Raw genomic sequence first — 23,873 nt, forward strand, 5'->3', positions numbered from 1 at the left:
AGCCAGTGATTCACACATTATGAAAACCTAATTGAAAACAGAAGGGAATCATGAAACACACCAACTGAAGAAAAGCTTTGAAAGCCAATTTTGAACCAGCTCTGAAACAGCCACAGTGGAAGAAAAAAAGGTTTAAGAGTCCACGCTGTTCTGCGTTCCTGAGAAGGAAAAACAAGAGCTTATCGACGTGGTTGACACACAGTTATGTAAGCTTTCCTGGGAAGTGCAGTTGTGTGTCGTTCGCTCGGTATTTCAGCCCACCTCACCTAAGGAATAGGATACTGTATGTCTGATCGCAGCTGCCTTACCATATTAAGGTATGTCATGAATCTGTTTTTTGGAAATAAAACTGACAGAACATGTCAAGCATTTGACTGAGCTAGTTGAATTTTCTTTACTTGTGTCTAGGTGAAAAATGCCCATGCACGGAAGTTCAGTTTTCCTGTCATGCATTGCATTGTTGTCATCTTGGAGAGCTTGCTGTGGTGGCAAGATTTTAGTAGTACCTTTCGAGGGCAGCCACTGGATCAATATGGACGTGATGATCCGAGCTCTCCATGCTCAAGGACACTCTGTTGACGTGATTCGTGCCAACACTAGCTGGTACATAAAGGACAACATGCCGCACTACAACTCCATCACTGTATCGGTCATCAAAGGGGTTGACTATGACTTTGTCAACTCAGTCGTGGTGAATGTTTTAGCTATAGAAAGGGGACAAAACCCTGTTCTGACGTTTGCGAGTCTGCAGGTCGAAATGTTCAGAGCAACATTTAGTTTGCATGCCATCATGAGCAAAATGGCGAGTAGGTTACTAAAAGATGGGGATTTAATGGCTCGTCTGAAGGAGCATCAGTATGACCTGCTCCTTACTGACCCAGCGGGGGGCACAGGCATCATCTTGGCTCATGCGCTAAAGCTACCGTTAGTCTACAATGTACGCTGGGTGACGAGTGGGGAGGGGCATCAGTACGTAGCACCATCTCCATTATCTTACATTCCCATGACTGGCTCCGGACTGTCTGATAAAATGACTTTCTTTGAGAGGGTTAAGAATCTTCTCTACTTCAGCCTTTGGAAAGTTGAGTATGCATTAATAATCGAACCCCAATATCAAGCTGTTTGCACAGAATTTTTTGGCCCAAAGATTAAATACGATGACCTGGTACAAGCAGCGGACCTGTGGCTCATGAGAGCGGACTTTGTGTTTGAGTTTCCTCGCCCCATCATGCCCAACATCATCCACATAGGAGGATTCCAATGTCAACCTGCACAACCTCTACCCGACCACCTGGAGGAGTTTGTGCAAAGTTCTGGAGAATATGGAGTCATTGTCATGTCTCTTGGGACTTTTGTGAACGAACTACCTTCTGACTTAGCTGATACCATAGCGGCAGCTTTTGCCAAGCTACCCCAGAAGGTTATCTGGAAGTTTCAAGGTACTAAACCTTCCACCCTGGGCAACAACACTCTCCTGGTGGATTGGATGCCACAGAAGGACCTCCTTGGACATCCCAAGATAAAACTCTTTGTGGCTCATTGCGGGACAAACGGCATCCAGGAAGCTATTTATCACGGAGTGCCCATTGTGGGAATACCCATATTTTTCGACCAGTATGATAACTTGAGGCGTCTCACAGAAAGAGGGGCAGCGGTGATGGTCACATTAGCCTCACTGGACAAAGACAACAACTTCCTGAAGGCCATACAGGAAGCTCTTGCAAATCCATCCTACAGGATAAACATGCAGAGACTCTCCCGGCTGCACAGAGATCAGCCCATCACACCAATCGACAACGCCCTCTTCTGGATCGAGTTTGTCATGAGACACAAAGGTGCAGCTCACCTGAGGACGGAGTCCTACAAGCTGCCCTGGTACGCTTACTATTCTGTGGACATCGTCTTTACTTTCTTTTCAACTGTAGCAGTGATGATTCTTCTCCCGCTTGTGGTTTTCAGGACACATGTCTTGAAAACCCACAGAAAATGAACTCATTTGGCAATTACAACCAAGCACCTTGTATTCTCTTTGCTAATTGTTGGTGACACATGAATCTGCCTTGTAAACGGATAAGTATGTTTGTACCCCTAACCCTTTCATTTATTGCTCCCAGAGTCTCCCCTACTAATCCAGTATTGTGCGTTTTGGCACATTAGGGTCTTATAGACTAGAATAGATCTTGTTCATGTTGAACTAACCGAAAACTGAGCCAAAACAAGTTTTGTCTGGACTTGGGAGACCTCACAGCAGACTATGACAAACAGGGAGTCTTATGGGGCAGCGAGAAAACCAAGCGAGATGTTATATTTTTCTATAATTACTACTATTACATTTTCTTTACCTCTCTGCGTTATGCCATTGGGAACAACCCACTCACAAAGAAGACATCTAGATTCGGAACTAGCTAGCAACATAAGGAAGGTTTTACACATTTTAATCCAATTGGCTGGGAATTTAGTGTTTGAACAAAAACACATTTTCAGTTTTCAATCATCTGTCAACCATTTCAGAAGAAAGAGCAACAGTGTTTTTCAATCCATTTGTAGTATGTCTCAACACAATGTGCCCAAGTGGGCTTTTGGCTTTTCAGATTTCATTCTGTTCCCAAAATAAAATGATGAAAAAAGCTGTTGAGTCTTGCTAAGAAAGGGACTGTGCTATTCATATATTCATTTTGAATAACCTTTAAAAAAAAAGGGCAAATGGGGAATTGTTCATTTTTAGAGACTCATTTACATTTCAGATGTACATCAAATGCAGTCCCCGATACCATTCATTCTTGTAAAGACAGAATTTGGATCCAGTCTGTCATGATCGAGACATAAATTATTCATCTGTGACATTTTGGCATTTACGTTTGACAGATTTTCACCACCTGCTTGCAGCAAATGCGCCTTTTTGGCAAGGAAATGAGTTTCAGAGAGGAGAGAAGAGAAGAGAGAAGCAAGGGGTCCAAAGAGCTCCTTTATCACTTGCTCATGATATTGATTGTCCTATCAGCTGACATTGCTCTGAGGGAGCTCACGAGACGTGGAACAGAGTGATAAATTGAGCCTCGGAGGCCTCTTCTGATAGATTAGATCTGCAGCCCAGAGGCGCGAGTAGACATCTGATTTATTTACAAATACACCAAGGAAGTCGAACTGGTCTGGAAATAGTCTGTGCAGTCTTTATTTATCGTGTCATTTTTGGGGCATCATTGGAGAACCTCCCAAATCGTTTTTCGGGACAATTAAAAAATGGTTTCTACCGGCAGTTGTTGTAGCACTGTATCACCACAGGGTGCCGCTCCTTGATCATGTTTTTTTTCCATGTTGAAGCTAACTTGTTAGTCAAATGTTTCATGCTCAGGAAACATTGGTTAAACAGTCTACAGGCGTGTGTGCATTTTTTATGTACAGTTTTATCGTCATTTATACTGTCATTTGGTGACTATGACTTGACACATGTTGTGTTCCTGTCCTCTCCTTTAAGGGGTCCTCGAAAAATCTGCATTTTGAAAGTCTGAAGTAGTTTGGTAAAAGTACAAAAATATACAGGTATGTATATTTATATGTCTTCCCCAAGTAGAAGCGGTTGGAGGAAAAGCCCAGCGGTTCCAAGGATACACACTAGGACAAAAACCCACAGGAAGATGCGGTCGATTACCATAGCAACGTATTTCCAATCATCCTGAACCTGGGAGAGGATGACAAAACAATGAAAGATACAAACTGTAAGTAAGACACATTAACGCGTTCTGATGTGATCCAATAGAAGAGCTGTATAATTATATTTGAATTCTAGTGTGCCTTTATTGATTGGTTCATTCATGTGGTTCTGCTGCCTCCTAGTGGGACATGTTGAGCGCACACCCAAATGACCAAATATGGTTCCTTGGCTTGTGCAAATGTACATCATGAAGTGTGTAGATCCTTGGAGTGCTTTAGTGAGCTCTCACCTCTTTTGCCTCATTCTGTAGTCTCATATTCTCTGCGATGTATTTGACGCTCTCGATAGCCTCCCTCACCTCTGCGGAGATCGGCAGCAGAGACATGGCTCCAACATCCAGGGACTCCGAGCTGGAGCACTGACTCCCTCCGCCAGGCGCAGCGCCTCCAGTCAAGGCTCCAAGGCTGCCGAGGCCTCCGCCGCCTCCACCCCCGGAATCCGCGGGCAGTTTTCCGGACCTCTGGTGCCAGCAGCTGTTGCAGCGGCCCTCGCAGCACAGCGAGCCTGATCCGGTGCGCTTGGCCAGCTCGCTTCCACTCAAGTTGTTGAGATTAGAGAGCTCTGTGTTGTTGAGAAGCCTCTGGCGGTTTGTCAGGCTTGACACCACGCTGGATGCCAGAGCCTCAGCCTTATGCTGCTTCTGCAGGGACGAGTGAACGCCGCACTGCCTCGACTGGATCATCTGAACGGCATTGTTGATCTTCTCTGGATCCCTCTCAGGTCGGGTCATGAACATGACTTTGGGCAGCAGCCCCAGGAAGATGCTACGCACCCAATGGGGCATTGTGTGGGTCTTTGGGGTGCGATAGTGGACGTTCAACACAAACACGGTGATCACTATGGAGAGGGTGACAAAGATCATGGTGAAAAGGAGGTACTCGCCAATGAGGGGGATGACCAGCGATGTGGAGGGAATAGTCTCAGTAATGACGAGGAGGAATACGGTCAAGGAGAGCAGCACAGAAATGCACAGCGTGACCTTTTCGCCACAGTCCGAAGGCAAGTAGAAGACTAGCACAGTCAGGAAGGAGATGAGGAGGCAGGGGATGATCATGTTGATGGTGTAGAACAGCGGAAGGCGGCGGATGTACAGCGAGTATGTGATGTCCGTATAGATCTCCTCGCAGCAGTTGTACTTGATGTCGTGCTTGTAGCCTGGGGCGTCGATGATCATCCACTCGCCGCTTTCCCAGAAGTCCTTGAGGTTGATGGTGGAGCCTATCAGCACCAAGTCAATCTTGGCCTTGTCGTAGGTCCACGAGCCGAACTTCATGGTGCAGTTCTGGTAGTCGAAGGGGAAGTAGGTGACATCGATCTTGCAGGAGCTCTTGAATATGGCGGGAGGGATCCAAGTGACTTCGCCGTTGTATCGGAGCAGGGCCTTCGTCTTGTCGTCAACCTGGAAGTCTCCGACTGCACTGTGGAGAGGAAAGACGCCAGGATGGTTGAACCACCTAAGTCTCGCAAAGATGTTTCATCATTTGACTTTTTTTTTATTAACTGTAGTCAGTCCTAGCACTGATTTGCTCGACCTAGTGCATGATCACCCCACGGTACGGAGACCTGATACTGCCTGATCATACACTGGTTCTCACGTATTTTTGTGTTTACATTGCGGATTATACTTGGTCTCTTTCAGCCTTCAAAGCAAACTCAGAGCAATTAGTCCATATGTTTTCTGCATGTGTAAACGCTCAGAACTGACAGATCCCTGTGAGCCACATTGAACTAAAATCATCTTGCCATGCCTTGGACTGGAATTGTACGAACTAAGGCCTCGTCAGACCTAAGGTAGACCTCGACCCCTTTCTGATTGTTCACATTTTCGTTCACCTGAAAAGTTTTATTGAACACAAGCACATTGACATACTTGGAAGTTCGACTATCACCGAATTAGATTGTAAAATGTTTACAAAATCATATATACAAATATTTTCATTGCATTTCCATAAAAACAAATACACTCACTTGTTATAAAGCACAATGTCGGGCTTCCATATCCTGCTGGAGGGCACGCGTATAAACTCAACACCTCCAAAATCTTTTGGATTCCATTTGAGTTTGTAGTCATTCCAGATCTAACACACAAAAAAACATAACAAAGATTATATTGAAAATAGCAACATTAGCAAATAAAAAAGTAAGATATAATTATCCGTCTTTTTGAAGACGGACATTTTGATCAAGTCTGGAATTGGATATGATTCAGTTGTGCAGTATTTTCAGACAAGAAAAACACAATGTGTGGATTCCCTATTTATGCATACTGGCCTTGAAACCGCTCGCTCATTTAATTTAAACTTACATCCAGAGCGGGTGACGAGCCAATTTGATGGCCCAATGGTCGATAAAAACATAAAAAGTTTAGTGCCTGGGATGAGATAAAATTTTATACAAAAAAAGGCCATAAACGGAATGCAAAATGAAACACAACATATAGTTCACACACACTTTTCAGCTCATTCTGCTTCAAAAGTGTTCGCCAACTCTTCCCTCCTATAGAGATGAAAAAAGCAGACAACTTAATTCGGTTCGTGCAGAAGGAAATAAAATGCACCACGATGTGTTTAATGGGCCTTTTTGCTAGTGTTTTTTCTTCGCTGCAGCTGGCAATCCTCGCAAGAGCCTTACAGAGACAATAGTGGGGCAGCATGTGGGTCCTGTAAAGCTTTCGCTTAATTAAAAAACAGTAAATGTCAAGTAGAAGTAGGATGTGAGCCGTCGGTCAGCTCCCCCCATTTTGAAACTATGCAGAGTGAAATATGTGACGTATAAACCAGACGCCTCATTGGTTGCAAAACTGGCTCACTGCATGATGGCAACTGAGGAACCATATGGGACCTTAATGAATGACGCTGGAGCATCAATGTGTGTGCGGAATTGGTAGTAACACACCTGCGTCTCGCCCGTGTTACGACTTTGCTACTATGTCCAAGCACTGAATATTTTAAAGTCGCCTTTGAATTTGCAAAAACCCAAAGGAAAAATCAAAACACGCGCACAGCATTGATCCTGTTGTTTACTGAACTGAGGTTGAGAAAGAAGTTTCAACTTTGCCAAAATCTTTGGTCGAATTGCGAATTTTGCGACTTTAGAGGTTCCGTTGTCGCTGATTCATTGATCCCTCCCTCTGTAAAGGTCCAAGATTAGACATTGATGGTACATTTGAAAGACTTCTGTCACTGTTTTTTCATTTAAAATTCGTCCACTACCATCTACATTAATGTGTCTTACTTACAGTTTGTACCTTAATTCTTACATGATTAGGGCCTGGACTGGAGTTGTTGTGACGCGTATCGTGGTTTAAGAAACTGCTCTAAAAGGATCAATGTGCTTAAAAGCCCCCCTTCTTCCTTTTCCATTAATAATTCACCCTGCCAGTCTAGAGTCAGATCCATACAGTACATGACACCGTTGTCTTAAGGTCCATTTATGTGGTGAACTTACATGTCTCAGCCACAGATTGGTCTCCATGATCTGATTGACTTCATCCTGAAAACAGAGCACAGTGTATTTTAGGACAGGACAAACTTTGAATATTTTAGCATCATCACATAATCTGACTGGCCGCTTGCGTGTTCCTCTGCATCAGTCCTCCAGCTGAGTCCTCCACACCTGCAGCCTGGCAGCAGCCTTAACTTCTGTTCCGACAAATAACTTTAGGGGGGGAGGCGTGTAGGGTGAGGTTTGTGACTTAGACCGTGAAGGAATCAATCTCATGATCCAGTGCTTTCTTTGCATGAAGCATTGAATTCACTTGGAAATGAAAGCTCCCAGTGCCGCCACACAGGCTGGTGAACACAGGTGGAGGAGGGGCCTATGGAGGATTGGCAGTGGTGAAACCAGAGCATGTACAATTACATACACCCACAACTACAGTTGAACTATCGCCCCTTTCACACTGCCTATAAGGTTATTTCACAGTTACGCTTAACATCCAACCCTCTCGTCTCCCACCCTGATGCGTTAGGGAGCAGTTGCTGCTGTCCAACAAGTATTTTATACACCTCACCAGACGCTAGCACTGACATTGACATGCATGTCGTTATCCGATTGCAGGATCCTGCTGTTGCTGTGTGAATGCATACACAGCTGCAGCAATATCCCATTTTGCTGGAATCTGTATAAAAAGGCCCAGGCAGATAAATGCTGGCTCTTCTGTTAGGACTCTAATGTTTATCGACTTATGTTAACCCGCGGGGCAGAGTGAGTAGTGCCCCACCTAAACCAGCAGACGGCACCGTATTTTTTTCATTTACTTATTTTACTCAATACATAGCAGAGATTCAAACGCAGAATGAATGTGTATATTAATCCTGTCTACCTTCCTGTTTCTGATTTTCCTGTTACTGTCTCGGGTTCTGTCAATCAGGCATGACTGGTATTTTTTCGTTCCCATTCTATGCCTATGGGGCACAAATTAATGTGTCCGATGAATTCTGCCTAGCAACAGGCCATGCAAATGCATGATGTGACCATTTGACTGTTTCTTGCAATGTATTCCATTGCTCTATGTTGCTGTAACTACGGTGAGAGATAGCTAAAATTATAATTAAACTGTTTTGTTTTATAATGAATCAAAAAACGATGTGATTCACAACAAGCCAATTTAATTGGCTGTTGGCAGCAGCTTTAAGTTATGAATGTTCTCCAACAACAACTCAATACCACTGCGATTAAGTCCATTCCCATAAAGACGTGACTGTTCGTCATAAAGACGCCTGACCGGAATGTTCCATGCCGGTACGATGAGCTGTTGACACTCACAAGGAGCTCTGCTGTAGAAGCTGGTGAAGGCTCACCCACGCCAATTGCATTAGGATGTGAGGGGCAGCAGGTGCAGGAATGGAATAAAAGTCATTCATCAGCACGGACAGCGAGACGGCTTGCTCTTGTCAAGCGCAAATCTCCCATGTAGCATAATGTAAACAGATGGTAATGTTGCAAAAGTCATTATCTCTGCAAATGGAACTTTTATTCCAATATTCCCTTTTGTATCTGTATGCAATCTGGCTGAATCAAGTGTGTCCACAGCACTACGGTTGAGAGTGGCATTTTAGGGGGTTTGTAAACTCTGTAAACACGTCATTTCCAGTATTTCTGTTCAATAGGGCTGCCACTAATGATTTTTTTCTTAGTTGAACTGAAGCTCGTTGTTTTGTGATTAGTCGAGTAATCGCTTAGGCCCTAGACGGCCCAAATCAATGAACCAAGCGCAAACCGTTTGTGGTTGGTCCGCAACTTATCAGAAAAGAGGCAAAAATGTCCATCACTCTTTTCCATACTCAAATCTGATGTGTGTGAATATCTTGTTTTGCCTAAAACACAAAGATAAAAGGGTCTGCTTTCATGGATGACTCGGGAAATTAAAAAACATTCACATTTGAGAGCCTGAAATCAGAGGATATATAAATTTTTTAAAGAATAAAACAATTAATCGAGCACCAAAATAGTTATAGCCGATTAATTGAATAATCGATAAATCTTTGATCCATCGATTAATAGTTGCAGCGCTACATTTCAATAACAACTTGACTGTCTTGAGAGGTGTAGCACAGATCAAGCAGGACACCAACCACCGTAATTTCAAGTGTATAAGATGCACCTGTGTTTAAGCCACACCCACTAAATTTAGAAAGAAAAACAGATTTGTATATGCCACACCGGACTACAAGCCGCATATGTCCACATCATAAAATGGCATATTGTGGCATGCACGAGTCTGTGAGGACCAGGTAGCTCCTTCTTTGTCAGGAGCCAATTATGAGCTATGAAAAAACTCACAAGCTTGTCAACCCATTGGAAATCGCAGGATGTCATTACTCAATGTAACAGGCTGACTCACGGTATCATCTTACAAAACGCTAAAATCATCACACAGCAACTTAACACTCAAAAGATAGCTAAGGAATATAACATTTCCAATATGAGTTTAAAATGGAAAAAAAAAACATTTTACCGTCTTCCCATCATGCATTTCGTCCCAGCAAAGCATTTCATTGGACATGGCTGCTGGGGGAGAGGGAGCCAGAAGACCCTCCTCTGGCGCCCTTTAGTGAATAGAGGCAGCCATGTCCAATTAAATTTTTGCTTGGACGAAATGCATAATGGGAAGCTGTTAAAATATTTTGTTTTTTATATTTTAAACTCCTATTGGTACTTATTTATATTTCTTAGCTACCTTTTGAGTGTTAAGCTGCTGTGTGATGATTTTAGTGCTCTTTGAAAGATGACACTGTGAGTCAGACTGTTACATTCCTGCGATTTCCAATGAGTGGACAAGCTTGTTGTGAGTTCACTCACTGCTCGTGATTGGCTCCTGCCAAAGAAAGCGCTACCGTTTCCTCGCGGACTAACTAGTTAAATGATTAGTAGTAGTTCTGAAGTAAAGGAGATGTCACAAGATTAGAATTTAGCGATAAATAAGCCGCACTGCTGTATAAGCCGCAGCGTTCAAAGTTTAAGAAAAAAGTAACAGCTACACCAGAAATTACGGTACTTTGTCACCTAATGACTTCAGGCTAAAAAAGACCTTTGCCATCATAACACTACCTGTTGTTTGGCTGTCACCTGCTGCCTTCCACCGTTTAAATCCAAAAGTTGTCAACTTGTCACACCGACTCTTTGTGCTGTTGACCAAACGGGCTCATTTAGCGGAATGATGCATGTACTGTATGTTGGAGGAATGTGGTGAAGGAGAGGAACCATAAATTGCCCAGCTAAAGACAGAAACATTGATCCACGGGACGCCGGCCAACTGACTCACCACTTTCACCAGCTGTGACATGGACACCTCGAACTGGACGATGACCGGGTCGGACACGTTCTCCACAGGTCGTATGTACTGGTTGTAGTTGGAGAAGATGACGGAGAAGAGCTTATGCTCGGCTTCCGAACATGTACCCCCTAAGTCAGAATGCAGGTTTGGGTCATGGATTGATGGTTAGATAGATGCGGGGTGTTCAATAGCAGGATGAATAAAACATATTACAGTATTGCCATACAACGCAATCCATCTGTTCAGAAATTCCAGTCAAAAATAAAATTGACTTTTACAAAATAATAATAATTGTGTGAAAATGGGTTTTTAATGTTTTTATTGTGGGTGGCTCAAAAATAAATCGCAAAAAAAAAAAATACATACATAAATGGATGAATAAAACAAGTAATATACATTTTTGAAATGCATGCATTTCATTGAATAACAACAATATGCTCCTTTATTTTTTTTTAGCAAGGGCATTTTGGAATTACTTGCTCTTTTTTTTGTCATGTCAGGGTACTTCATGCAGGTTTATCTGTGTGGAAAAATATGGTAATGCTTTCTGTTTATTTTGAACATGCACACAATGCATTTACAATTTACAATTGCATTTACACAATTCAACATGTCCAAAAGGGAGTAGGAAGAAGCAGTACTTATATAGCTTGTATTATTGTATTCAATAGTACTATATGATATATATATATAATACTTATATGTGTGACCAATATAATCTACCTACAGTCATGGCCAAAAATGTTGGCACGCCAAAGATGGCAGTGTTTTTGTTCATGGCTGTATAAATAAGGCTGACTTTGTTTGGATTTCATACAGCCATGGCCAAAACATTTGTCTTTGGCGTGCCAGTATTTGGCCATGACTGTGTAATGCAAAGTCATGTTGCTATGTTGCACGGTTAAAACATGCTGCTTAAATGGAGTAAACTGCCTGCCTTTAACCTTTAACTTAACTAAGTCATCTTAAGTAACGGTAACTCTCACACTCACCCCCCAGATGCAGCAGAAGGAAGGAACAGGTGGAAACGAAAAGGAGGTAAAAAGTGGTTTTCATCTTCCTGGCGAGTGATGGATCCAGAGGAGCGGGAGAAAGTGGAGTGAAAGCGCGTCTGTGGATGCCAAGAGGGAAGGAGAGCAAGTGCAGGGAGGGAGGCAGGCTGAGCCAGCCTCTGACGGGATGCTGATCGCCACGGCAACCTATGGTAAGCTGATCCGATCCAACCAGGACGAAAAAAAGCCAGAAAAATCTGTACTTTACATCTGCTTTATCCTGACTATACATTTACATTTATTTTACAAAAGGCAGGCTCTGCAATTAACCCATCACATCAGTGAACGGACCATTCGAGGACTTCCACCACTAGGGGGAGCGATTAGGGCAGTTCAACGGCTTGCTTGATGGCTCCTGTCAAAGGAGTAGTACTTCTCAGTCACCCCTAGCCAAGATCCATATGCCACGGTGGCTTTTTCAGAGTGTCAGGTGTTGATTTATATGGAGACAATTACAGCTACCTGGAAAATAATGGTTTTCCTGTGGGAATATGTCACGCATTTCAAGACCACGCACCAAGCAACTAATTGAGCTCTGGTGTTGATTAGAGCGGAGGCCACTCGTTGCGGAAATATGCAAGAAAAAGTGCACAACTGAAGAAAAAGTACTGACCACACTCATAACATCAACTTCTTTTAAAGGGAAAAATCGATGTGCCTATTTGAAGTCAGGTGTTTATTTGTTCAATTAAGCGGACGAGTCACCAGGCTAAATAATTGTTGTTGTTTTAAGCAATTCCAGACCATCTTTAAGGAGCAAGCATTTACAGTATTTGTTTACATGGACGACCAGCCCCTACCACCTAGCAATTAATCGAGCCAGAGACGCCCCTACCTACACGCAGAGCACGCGGTGTGCGTAGGGTTCAACAAATGGGGGGCCCCATTTTGTGCAACTGTGTGCGAATGCTCTAAGGATGTACATCACTGCCGTGAGGCATAGAGCGCCACAAGACACGCCGTGCTCGTTGCGACAATGATCGACATCACGCAGCAGAAGAAGAGAATAAAATGGCAGAATTCACCTGCTCTCCTGTCAATCCTTGGTGGTTTAATGGTACAGCTGCTGCCTTTTAAGGCACAGGGTGTGGGTTTGAAACCAGACCTCAGAGTTGTTTTTGTTGTTTTGTACTACAAATATTTTCTTGAGCAATTTGTTTGTCTCTTTTTATTCACATTATTTCAAAACATGCATCTAAATTCAGGCTGAAAGAGTATAAAAATAGCTTTTATTAAGTCAATTAGGTGCTACAGATGTAGTGACCACAGCTGCTCCTGGGGGGGGGGGCAAATGGGGGTGTCGGTGGCGGTGACTTCTTTTATTTTTAAAAACATTTTGAGGGGTAAAAAAAAAAAAAATACTTTTTTGTCGTTCCAGCGGACATGAGGCATGGCTTCTATTGGAGTAGTGGCGGTAAGACCACGCTCTTGAAAAGGTTGACGTCTTTAAAGGAGAAAAATTAAACTATTTGAGGAGAGGCCTTTACTTCCTCAGGTGGGCGCGCACCTGGTGAATAATCGAGGCGTGGCGTTTAGTAGAACAGAGGCCACAGTACGGTGGTAAAAATGCACCATTGTTTTGTCAAGGAATTTAGGACCACTTCTTTAAAGGAGGCGTCTATTTGAGGAGAGACGTTTATTTATTGGTGTGAACGATGCACCCAGCCAGGCACCCCCGTCGCTTGATTTCCCTCTTGTCGCCCTTCAGTTAGATGAATGAGCGGTCAGCCTCCAGTCCTGAAATGACATATAAATTTAAAAAGGCATCCACGGCCATAAAATGGGGGTGTGCCATATGAGCCCCATTACTGACACTGGGCTCTTGAAAAATATTGGGCCACAATATAAATGGTTTGTGTGGTCTGGTGTTATGTGTTTGCTTTGTGCAGGCCACACACCCTCATCTGGAAGGGTTGAGGGTTGTGTAATCTGACCGTCATGGTATCCTATCTATCACATGCAAGATGGTTAAAAAATAGTCTGTGCTTGCTCATGAGGCAGATAAATTCTAATACATCTCATCCTGGCAGCTAATGACACCAAAGTGCTGACATGCAGCTTGAGATTAATGACACATTCCATCCCGCTGTTGAATGAAGCTCGCCTGACCCGAAAAAAAAAGATGGCCATGAAACATCCTGCAGGAAGAGGAACAAGTAGAGACGATGAGGTTAGTAATGATCTTAAAAAAAAAAAAAAAAAAACACGGAGGCTGATTGCTATTGCTGTATAAAGGTTTGGCAAAATGGCCAACAGTCTGCAGAATCTCTTAACGAGCCATCTCAGCAAATTTTAATGAGCAGTAAATGTTGTGTGAGGGAACTGCCGCTTCTCGTTTGTGTGTGTGTGTGCGTGTGTGTGTGTGTGTGTGTGTGTGTCTATCCTTGAACTACAGGACTAAAATAAAAATCAAAAATATCTGGATAATATGTTAATTAGAGGGGAGGAATTTATTTTTTAACACATTTTCATAAAAGAATACTATTTGTATCCTAGTATTAGTATACACCAATATTAATGATATCTATAATATTATTTTATTGAAAATATTATTTATTGATACCATGCTATACTATGCAAATAAAGGATAGTTAAAATGATTCACCATATATTAAATTATACCGCATTTTTACAATAATGTTAATGTTAATATGTAATTTTTTTTTTTATTTCATTTGAATAAAAGAATGTTGAATAGTTAATAGAAATGAAATAATATCGTCACTGTCCAATGAAAACCACAACTTCCATTTTTGTGAAAGTTCTTCAGATCTGAAACACACAAAGCGCAAACTACTTTTGTTTTTTTTGGATTAAAAACAAACAAACAAAAAAAAATCACAAAAACCCTCGGGAGACCTGCTAGAGGCAGTCTGGGTTAAAAACTAAGCTGAAAGTGGCTGCTGGCTGGGAATATACAAACGCAAATACGCCACACAGTAATTACAGTAAGGGTGTGTTTTCGTGTCTCGATAGGTACTGCTGTTTTGACTGCCATTTCTTTAACCTCACCGATGTGAAGTACAGCAAGTCAAAATGTCAACGTCAGCTTTGACGTACAACAACATTAAACATACAAACACACTGACATTTTAAGACTTTATTTATCATTTTTTTACATGGAGTATCATCAAACTGAAGCAACAACGTTTGGTACATGTATTCACACAGTAATCACACGTCACATTGTAATACATCCACTCAGTCTCTTTAGTGCTTATGCTTTCGGAGTCTCAAAGGGGGTGGAGCCTCCACCAGCTGACTGATCACCTGTCAATCACAGGACTGACGCATAAACAACCATTCGCACTAACATTCACAGCTAAATTACAGACGTTACTTGAGCCTCACACGTCATATTTATTAAAAACATTTGTATGTGTCACACAAGTGTAAAAAGAAGTTAACCACTGTCAAATGTAAAAACACAACACGCTTTATGTTAAATTTGATAGGAAGTGTCACTGCGTATGGCAACGCTGGAGTCTTACTGCTTCGATTATGAGTCAGCTAACTGAGGCTGCTACTTCGTTTGGAATAAGTGTTGCAAAGCAAGCCATAAAAAGACATAAAATGTTTGATGGTCCAGTGAGGTATGCTCAGGGACATCATGCCTGACGGTGGTTCAGACTTGTTTTGTGTAGCTTTCAAGACATATTTTCCCTGATGAATCTCGCTCAAATTCCAAATTGACTTGTCTATTCATCAGTTTGTCTGCAAATTCAGCATTCTTTGCTAAAGAATGGGCTAAACCCAAGACTACTCTTACCATCAAATGCGAGGCATCTCCGACGTGGGCTGCTGGTTCTGAACTACCTGACTCTGAAAAAGTGGCTGTAAAAACAGACCCAGGGTCCCCACCACGCACACAATGACAAAGATCCAAAGGAACATGCGATCCACCACCATGGCCACGTACTTCCAGTCCTCAATCACCTGCAACACATGAAAACCAAGTGAGAAGTCAATCAGAGTTAATGCTATGATGCAGTATATCACACAGACTGGATCACAGTTGACTGTAAAGCTTTATGTTCTATCCCACTGATAGGTAACCTCCATAAAGCTGAAACCTGGACTGCTATTGACCCTTTTGCCCTGTTTTCCATTGTGTCCTTGGTTGCTTTTGGAAGCGGTCATTTCTCATCCTGGATTCCTTCCTTGTTGTATTGATTTATTAGAGAAAGCGAATGATCACTCGGCGTCTGTCTTCAATTTGCTGGGTCGCAGATGCTACTTAAGGTTAGTGGTGTTCCTAGCTGTATGTCAGGAAGGTCAAGGATTTCGGAATACATGCTATTGTACCAATACACATGATTTTGATCCAGTTTGTTTGGGTTCAAATAGATGGAGAGAGGTAGCATCCATACAGAACCTCCAGTCAAGCTTAATGTTCAATCTATTGCTATGTTTCCACCGAGCAGTACGATTCAGTTCAGTTCACCTGGTATGTTTCAGTTCAGTAAACCCAATCAGCCCATGTTTCCACTGTGTGGAATTGCCTTCTTTTCAAAATACTTTCTTAAATGGCACTTTTGGATACATTTACAGTGGAAATTAAATGCATTCCCAACCAGTTGGTGGAAATGGTCAATATCTGAAGAGTGATGATAAAAAAGCTTTATACATACACTCTCATCATCATCATCTGCCATCATGTGCTCAGCGACAAAGCGCACTCCGTTCACCGCCTCCTGGACATCATTCGCCCAGTCTGAGTTGCTTCTGAGATGGAGGTCCTGAGACGGTGCTAAACCACTGGGAAGACAATCGTTGGACCGCAAGTCACCCTTCCTTCCGGGGTGACTAAAGCCCAGGGGAGGGATCACATTTTTGTGTCCCGGGATGGAGAAGGCAGAGTCTGAAGACAGCAAGGCAGAAGATGGTTTGGTAAAAACAGATTTGTTTCCAACTGGGTAACCCAAGCGCAAAATTGTCCTACTCTCCCGTAGGGACCGCTGTTGTCTTAACCTCTGGCGGCAGGTGTTATTGTGAGGTCGTCTCATGAAAAGTAAGGCCGGCAGTTTGACCAGAAAGACCATCTTGACCCAGGGGGGCATGGTGTGCGTGCTTGGGGAGCGGTGGTGGACGTTGAGCACGCACACGCTGGTGATGATGGAGAAGGTCACCAGCACCATGGTGAACATGAGGTACTTGCCGATCAGCGGCACATCCAGAGAGGTCGGAGGAACGATCTTGGAGATCAAAAGCAGAAAGACGGTGAGGGCCAGGAGGACGGAAATGCAAAGAGTCATCTTCTCACCACAGTCAGACGGCAGGTAGAATACCAGGATGGCCAGCGAAGTGATCAGGACACACGGGATGATCAGGTTGATGGTGTAGAAAAGAGGCTTCCTCTTGATGATAAAGTCATATGTGAGGTCCACATAGGTGGAATCCAACGGGTTGACCGTTCGTCGGCCAGGCAGCGCCAAGATGTCCCACTCTCCGCTGGGGGTGAAATCATCCATGCTGGCCATCTCCGACTTTAAGATCAGGTCGATCTCGGTGTGGTCGTAGGTCCATGAGCGGAACTTTAGAGTGCAGTTTTGCTGGTCGAAGGGAAAATGCTTGACCTCGATCTTGCATGCGCTTTTGTAGATGGCGGGAGGAAGCCAGTTGATGCTGCCATTGAATAGGACAATGACGTTCGTGAAGACAGTCACCTCATAGGTCCCATCGGCACTGTAGGAAAACGGAGACAAAGAAAGTAAGACCTGACCCAAATGTACTGTAAGACAGGGGTGTCAAACTCAAAGCCTACTTTAACTTGTGGGCCGAACTGGACATTACGCCCCACCCAACCCCCCAACTTTGTATCTTTCTTATGATTCATCCTGAAATGTTCAACACTTGTATTTCTGCATATTGAAAGTATTAAAAACCTTAAAACCTTCTTTTAACCAACATAATTGGTGAACGAAGCAGACTCATATGCATCACCAGTGCACACACAAACACACACAAACACACACAAATGCTCGTTTGAAGTTGCAAACATGACAGGACATGCCCCAATTATCCAGGCTAAAAAAAATAATACTTAGAATGTTTTACATAATTTGTTTTACATCGGAGTGGGGGAAATGTGCATTTTTTCGTGTCCGTTCATTCCCGCTTGAAGTTTATACTTTCGGATAGTCTGCCAATCTACGATGATGGTTGTTTTGCTGTGGTTCTCCATTTCAATGAAGTGATTGTTGATCGACCACCTCTTTGTCATTCTCTCAATGTCTCAATGCCTCTTGAAGGTGTTATTTTGTTCAGACAGGGTGTAATAGTCATGTACATTTAAATTATTTGGACTTATGGTCTGAATCTGGCACCCTTATTAAGAATGGTTGTGAATTTCGTGCTATACACAATATTGTTTTCACTTTAAAAGTTAAAATGCCATAATTACGCAGATCGTAATTAAGCATTTTTGTTTGACAAGGTCCGTGAGTCGGGCCAACTCAGTGCTACTTTCCAAACGGTTCGCGAGCCGGACGAAATTGCAGCGTGGGTCAGATTTGCCCCCCCGTGCCTGAGTTTGACACATGTGCTGTAAGGAGACCCTTCTTTTTCAAGATCCATTTTTGGGAAAATATGTTAAAATGTAATATTAGTTTTAATATCAGTGAATAATACAAATGTATAAAAAAAACCATATCTCTCAATTGGCACTGCTTCATTGATCACCGTTATTGTAAAATTAGCATCATATCAACTTCATAACTATATTTGAGACACTTTTTGCCAGTGGGTCTGTGTGTCGTGGCTACTGGCGCGTGTGTGTGTGTGTGTGTGTGTGTGAGTGACAAGAAGAAAACCTCTTGACTTGCTTGGGGACAAGTTGTTTGTATGTATACATTTCTGAACATAAGATAAAAAACATAAGTCTTTTTCATACTTTGATTTAGGGAAAAAATAGTGTCTTAAACTTTGTCACATGTACAGTGAAATTTGTTCTGCGCATTGAACTTTTCCCTGAGTGGCAGTGCTACTTACTTGTTGTACAGGACGATATCAGGGAGCCAGATGTGTCTGGAGGGGATACGCAGCTTGTCGATACCTTCGTACTTGGCAGGGTCCCACGATAACCTGTAATCCACCCAGTGCTGCAGGGATAAGGCGACTAAGTAAGTCTGACTTCCGCACACACACACACACACACATTCCTTTCCCAGTTGACGCACCTCATTATCGGTGAATGTCAGTGCAATGGCATGGTTTGATCCAGGTTCAAGGACGATGATCAAACTTACCTGAGTGAGCCAGACATTGGTGGTCATGATCTGTTCCCTTTCATTCTGGAAATGAATACAATGAAAGACATTTGTGATCTTTTTCACCACACCAACAAAAAAATAAATAAAAATCACAATCTAATGTGATTTTCACAAAACTCTGTCTTTACGCACATGTAGGCTAGCTAGACTAAATGTGTCGATCATAGATGGCCACCGAACGTAATGTACACACCACGCTGATGAGTTGCGCCAGGGACACTTGCAGCTTCACGGTGACCCTCTCTGTCCTGTTGACCGCCGGCCGTATGAGCGGATTATAGCGGTTCTTGCCCAGCAGCCAGTTCATGAGGCGCTCCTCAGAGTCGGCACCACCACAACCTGGACACACAGGGTGGTTTAAAAGCCTCACTGTGTGCACAGATATGTATATGTAAGTATGATGCATGTGTGTGTGTGTACTGTAATGAGTATATCATTTATATATAAAAAGCGGATAAAAAGACCTTATTCCCATAAATTCAGATTTTTTCCTTTTGATTAACATAAAGGTGTAAGGCTAAAACCTTTATGTTACAAAAAAGATTATACTGTAATTGGGATTTTCTTTATTCTTTATTCTCCTTCAATTATTTTTTAAATTATTCTTTATGAATTTTTTTTCATATTGTCACAACTTTATTTTTGCAATTTTTCATTTATATTTTAATCTAGAGTTTATTTTCTCTCAAATTTGCAATTTAATTCTGATAATATTACAGTCCATGCTTTTTCTCTGTATATCACAACTTTATTATCCTAATTCTATGACTTTATTCTCATAAAATTATTTATTTTTCATTATTAATCATGGCCCAAACACTCATTTGTAGCACTAAAGCCTCTTACACCCTTGCCTTTTGCACAGATCCCACTGAAAGCGTAATATTGCCATAACCGTGTGTGCTTTCACACAGCGACGCAGAATCCTGTCATCACATATTTTGCATCACGCATAAAATACATGTTGGATAGTGTTAGATATAATTATTATACTGATATGTCCAATAACTCAGTGCATTTTCGGTCTAAAAGCTTCTCATGGAAGGCCTTCTTGACACACACTCACACAGCACAATCAGAGTTGCGCAACACATACATGTGACTAATGGTAAAATACTGGTAGACACACAACAGATGTATTGTTCTCACTCACACAAGCTTAAGTCTCACTACTACACAAACTTTACTTTCACTTTCTAGAGGGGCGCGGCAACTGCTACATCGACTGTGTGTACTTTCATTCTGGGCTCGCGGGGGTATGCTGGAGCCTATCCCAGCTGACTCTGGGCGAGAGGCAGGGTACACCCTGGACTAGTGAACCATTCGCACTCACATTCATACCTACGTGTGGGCAATTTAAAGTCTCCAGTTAACCCAACATGCATATTTTTGGAATGTGGGAGGAAACCGGAATACGGCGCTTTAACCAAATGTATATATCTTATTTTTTAATACAATTTGAAAAGCTTTTATATTGTGTCATCATTGATTACTTCTCTGATAGCAGTGGGGTCCAAAGAATCAAGAAGAAAGGCTAAAGAGAAGCACTAGCCTTTACCATAGCAACAATTGCTTTCAACACAACTGGTTGGGCACCGTGAGCCCCAAAGGGTGCCTCATTTCTGTGATTTTGAACTCTCATTCTGTCTTGGTGCCATTTATATGGAACACCCATGCAGAAATAAGGTGGACAAGCAGCTTTTAGAGGTTGTGTGAAAGATTTAATGCTTTGATTACGCTGAAGGCCAAAAGGTTCTTTCCAAAAAGTAGCCCATTTTTCATTGACAAACACTCTTAATTGATGGTCCTGTTCTTGTATAACTGCTTCTGTGAACAGTAGAACTTCTAAAAAGCCATCAGGTTTGACCTTTCGGATACAAATTATAGCTCGATGCACCAATGACCACAATAGCGTTAAGACTTGCAAACTTTGTAATGGTTTTCTTGTACTTCAGAATCGCGCTGTAAATCATTAGCAGGGGCAAACACTCCTGCAGTTTATTGGTGCTTGAGGAAGGAGTCTGTCTAATGGGTCAGACTGGTCCTTTTTGCCACCCAGGACGGCAGCATTGGTAAACAGATGGCGTGTTGTTAAAGCCCACATGGAGCCGCAGTCAACAAGCCCCCGCCGCTTGAACTTGCAATTTGACCTGCTGTGGGTGTTTCTTGGCCTAATGTGCAAGAACGTTCATTGAAAGTGAGGTCGGGCATGTTGATATGACGCTGCAGCCTTGATAAGGTCGCTCGGTTAACGTTTCATGGAAAAAAATGAATTCCGTAAAAAATGTCATAAAGTATGTAGCCCTTCATTTAGAATAAGATGTGAATGGGATACATATCTGCCATCGTGACTGCAGTATAAGTCAACAGATCGGATAGGCAGTACTTTGTCAGTGGGAAACACCCATGGTGAATAAAAAAAGCACCCGTGGTAAACCCAAACAACAGGGAACGTTCATTAATTGGCGATAATGATGAATCTATTTCATATCAAAGTTACGGTAGAGTGTTTTTGCTAGGAAAAAAATGGTTCAAAATTGTGTCATAGTTGATCCTAATCCTCTTCTGTAATGTTCTTATTTCGGCAGCGTTTTCTTTTATTTTTAGAATACTCTGCGGCCCAATAAAAGGGAAAGTGTAGTGTGCTACCAATGGCCCACGGGCCGCACTTTGGATATCATTGCCTTGGGACAAACACAAGGCTCTATTTGTTGTTGTAAAACTCTTTTTCACAAAATAAAATACAGGGGTTTCAAAGGACATTCAGATTTAGAGAATGTCACACTTACAATCCGAGCACTTTTAATAAAGAATTAAATACATTCTTCTGGTCACGATAGCTTTATTATGCAAATAACCGATGTATGCATATAAATAAGTCAACCTTAGAATAAAGTGAAATTGAGGTGACTTACCGTGGATTAAAGTCAACATACAAGCGACGATGCAGAGAGTAGGCGTCATTTTTTCGTCACCACGGATGTGCTCAGCGGGACTAGTGAGCTGGTGCACCCTCAAAGCAGAACTCCTCTGCCCGGGCAAGCCGGAGACGACGCGTCCCGGTGCGGAGCCAGCATGGTGCTGATATCACCAAGAGATGCCATTGGCCCAAAAAGTGACACTAGTGGCTCCATTGTGATATAACTGTGCAAAAACAAACATAAAAGAGTGGCCGAGACGTGTACTTTAGTGGGTGTCATTCATCCGTGCATCCGGCCAGCAGGGGCACGCTCCTCAGACGACATGTCCGCGCATGAGGCGTCTCAGGCGGCTAGTGAGCTACAAGACCAGCCCCGTTCCTATTTAGGCTGGAGCTCTCATGTCATGTACACCATGAGTCATTTCTCAGTGTTGCACAGTCAAGCCTTTGGCTTAGCAAGCACCTTCTGCATGCATCCATCCACGTTGAAATCCAATAAATAGTTGGACTCGGAATGTTACAGTTTTATAGCAACTTTTTTTGGACAGTTAAAATATTTGTAGGCACACTGTACTGTGCAGAAGTCGTTGATGTTTTCATAGAAATACAGTACACTAACTGTGCCTCTAAACGTCCAAAACCAAAGCAGAACAAAGATAGTAATTCCTAGTTTTGATTAACATTGTTGAACAGGTATAATGTATTTATGTTTGATTATTCTTTCAATTGTATTTTTATTGTCATGTTCTTAATATTTTTACTCTCCAACGTAGCTAAATAAGGCAGCCAAAATAGTAGAAAGTGGTTGGACACCACTATAAACTGCAAGCACATTAATAAACATAGTGTACTGTAGTTTGATGTTGGTGTATTGCAGGTGTACCTTATGATGTGTTCAGTAAAAAGAAAAAATGACATCACAAACTGGTTTCTTAGTGGCGTATTAAAATAATTAAACATGTCTGCTCCTCATATAATTACTTATTTTATTTGTAAAATAATTTTAAGTAATGTATATCGTTTTATTTTATTTAACACCAACACCATTACGATCCGTTTAGGGAATCAGCATGCAGCACACTTGCTAAAACCAGGCCAGAAAAAGACATGCACTTGTTAAATTGTTTACTTTTACTCGTGTATGAACTTGGTGACCCCCATAAAGAATGATCCACTTGAAATATCTCCCTCACATTCCGACATAAACCCAAGCACTCTTCCAGTTCTCACTTTCCACCTTTGCTGGCTCTCACTTTTGTGAGCTCTCACAAGAGGACACATCTTTCTTTTTAGAGGTGAATGGGAGAGTTAAGGATGGATTTGCACCCACTTAAGCCCTATTATAATAGCCAGTTAAAGGGGACAATGTGATGCCCAGGCATGACGTCTTTTGTGGCTCATTCAGGCATGATCAATAAGGACTGATTAGGTTTTGACCCTATTTTATGACCCCAAAGGATCTGAAATTGAATTGAATTTGTTTTTATTAGCTACGTATTGCAGTATCCGGCCTGTAAACCATTTACTGAGGTACCAAATGGGACAGATTTATATGTTGAATTCAGGCTGACTCCCTACCTCAGTCATTAATTGGATGATTTACCTCCGTCATGATTGTAAGCCTTATTTCATGCAACAAATCAAATCTATGCATATTCAAATGATACGTTAGACCACATGAAGCACTACATATGAGCTTCCTCTGCTAGTTACCTTGCAGTTTATGTAGTATTTCCAACGTACCGAAGCTTTGGTGACAACTTTCCTCACAAGGAATAATGGAAATGAAAATAATCTCTTCCAATTAAATCGTCACCATTGGAAAAGCTTTATTTTGTGTACAGGCAATGTTTTAAGTAGGGCTAATGCGTTAACGGAAGCCCTACGCAGCGGAAACGCAGCGGTGACCATGGCGCTACAAGCAGGAGCAAATATTTCGCAGAAATGGACAAAGAAAAGGGTATTTTAATTGGTAAATTCAGCTTCAAAGCCCCGGCAGAAGGCTCTCGCAACAAGACCAAAGTTATTTGTATGCACTGTCGCTGTGATTTGAGTTGTCACAGACTCCATGGGCAAGTTACTGGAGCACTGCCGGTATTTTTTATGGTAATTTATACAGTGGTATCTTGGCATACGAGTG

General features: G+C 42.3%; 3 protein-coding genes and 1 long non-coding RNA gene across 6 annotated transcripts; 2 read left to right on the forward strand and 2 right to left on the reverse strand.

Moving 5' to 3' along the window:
- Positions 1-177: 177 nt before the first annotated feature.
- Positions 178-2,667, forward strand: LOC129178038 (UDP-glucuronosyltransferase 2B1-like). Its single transcript, XM_054769720.1, has 2 exons — positions 178-317; positions 409-2,667. Exon 2 carries the CDS (start codon positions 416-418, stop codon positions 1,988-1,990), a length of 1,575 nt encoding a protein of 524 aa, XP_054625695.1. The 5' UTR covers positions 178-317; positions 409-415; the 3' UTR covers positions 1,991-2,667.
- Positions 2,668-2,842: 175 nt separating this feature from the next.
- On the forward strand, positions 2,843-12,501 carry LOC129178043 (uncharacterized). The gene is made up of 3 exons (XR_008569740.1): positions 2,843-3,716; positions 11,490-11,694; positions 11,795-12,501. It is a non-coding gene; the product is annotated as an uncharacterized LOC129178043 (long non-coding RNA).
- On the reverse strand, positions 2,850-11,648 carry chrna3 (cholinergic receptor, nicotinic, alpha 3). Its single transcript, XM_054769716.1, has 6 exons — positions 11,483-11,648; positions 10,479-10,618; positions 7,160-7,204; positions 5,681-5,790; positions 3,942-5,130; positions 2,850-3,679 (listed from the first exon to the last, which is right to left on the reverse strand). The coding sequence occupies exons 1-6, from the start codon at positions 11,544-11,546 to the stop codon at positions 3,551-3,553; spliced, it is 1,677 nt and encodes a 558-aa protein (XP_054625691.1). The 5' UTR covers positions 11,547-11,648; the 3' UTR covers positions 2,850-3,550.
- A 2,188-nt stretch (positions 12,502-14,689) lies between the features above and the next one.
- Positions 14,690-22,067, reverse strand: chrnb4 (cholinergic receptor, nicotinic, beta 4 (neuronal)). 3 transcript variants are annotated; one of them, XM_054769722.1, is made up of 6 exons: positions 21,750-22,067; positions 19,007-19,152; positions 18,790-18,834; positions 18,533-18,642; positions 16,174-17,227; positions 14,690-15,478 (listed from the first exon to the last, which is right to left on the reverse strand). In XM_054769722.1, exons 1-6 carry the CDS (start codon positions 21,775-21,777, stop codon positions 15,314-15,316), a joined length of 1,548 nt encoding a protein of 515 aa, XP_054625697.1. In that variant the 5' UTR covers positions 21,778-22,067; the 3' UTR covers positions 14,690-15,313. The 3 variants fall into 3 exon arrangements, with proteins under 3 accessions (XP_054625697.1, XP_054625696.1, XP_054625698.1); XM_054769721.1 differs by having other exon boundaries at positions 21,729-22,067; XM_054769723.1 differs by lacking the exon at positions 14,690-15,478 and having other exon boundaries at positions 16,237-16,403; positions 16,514-17,227; positions 21,729-22,067.
- Between the last annotated feature and the right edge of the window lie 1,806 nt (positions 22,068-23,873).

The sequence above is a fragment of the Dunckerocampus dactyliophorus genome, chromosome 3 (genome assembly GCF_027744805.1).
Source record: "Dunckerocampus dactyliophorus isolate RoL2022-P2 chromosome 3, RoL_Ddac_1.1, whole genome shotgun sequence".
NCBI classification, from domain to species: Eukaryota; Metazoa; Chordata; class Actinopteri; order Syngnathiformes; family Syngnathidae; genus Dunckerocampus; species Dunckerocampus dactyliophorus.

What these genes read in the sequence shown, in the direction of transcription:
- LOC129178038 (XM_054769720.1), top strand. Translation starts at nt 416, where the DNA reads ATGCCCATGCACGGAAGTTCAGTTTTCCTGTCATGCATTGCATTGTTG.
- chrnb4 (XM_054769721.1), bottom strand. Translation starts at nt 21,777, where the DNA reads ATGACGCCTACTCTCTGCATCGTCGCTTGTATGTTGACTTTAATCCAC. An exon ending in CCAATGTCTGGCTCACTCAG is followed by an intron (nt 18,643 to 18,789) that starts GTAAGTTTGATC and finishes TTATCCCTGCAG; the next exon opens with CACTGGGTGGATTACAGGTT. An exon ending in GATATCGTCCTGTACAACAA is followed by an intron (nt 17,228 to 18,532) that starts GTAAGTAGCACT and finishes GTTTTCCTACAG; the next exon opens with TGCCGATGGGACCTATGAGG.
- chrna3 (XM_054769716.1), bottom strand. Translation starts at nt 11,546, where the DNA reads ATGAAAACCACTTTTTACCTCCTTTTCGTTTCCACCTGTTCCTTCCTT. An exon ending in GACATTGTGCTTTATAACAA is followed by an intron (nt 5,131 to 5,680) that starts GTGAGTGTATTT and finishes TCCTCTCCACAG; the next exon opens with TGCAGTCGGAGACTTCCAGG. An exon ending in TACAGAATGAGGCAAAAGAG is followed by an intron (nt 3,680 to 3,941) that starts GTGAGAGCTCAC and finishes ATCCTCTCCCAG; the next exon opens with GTTCAGGATGATTGGAAATA.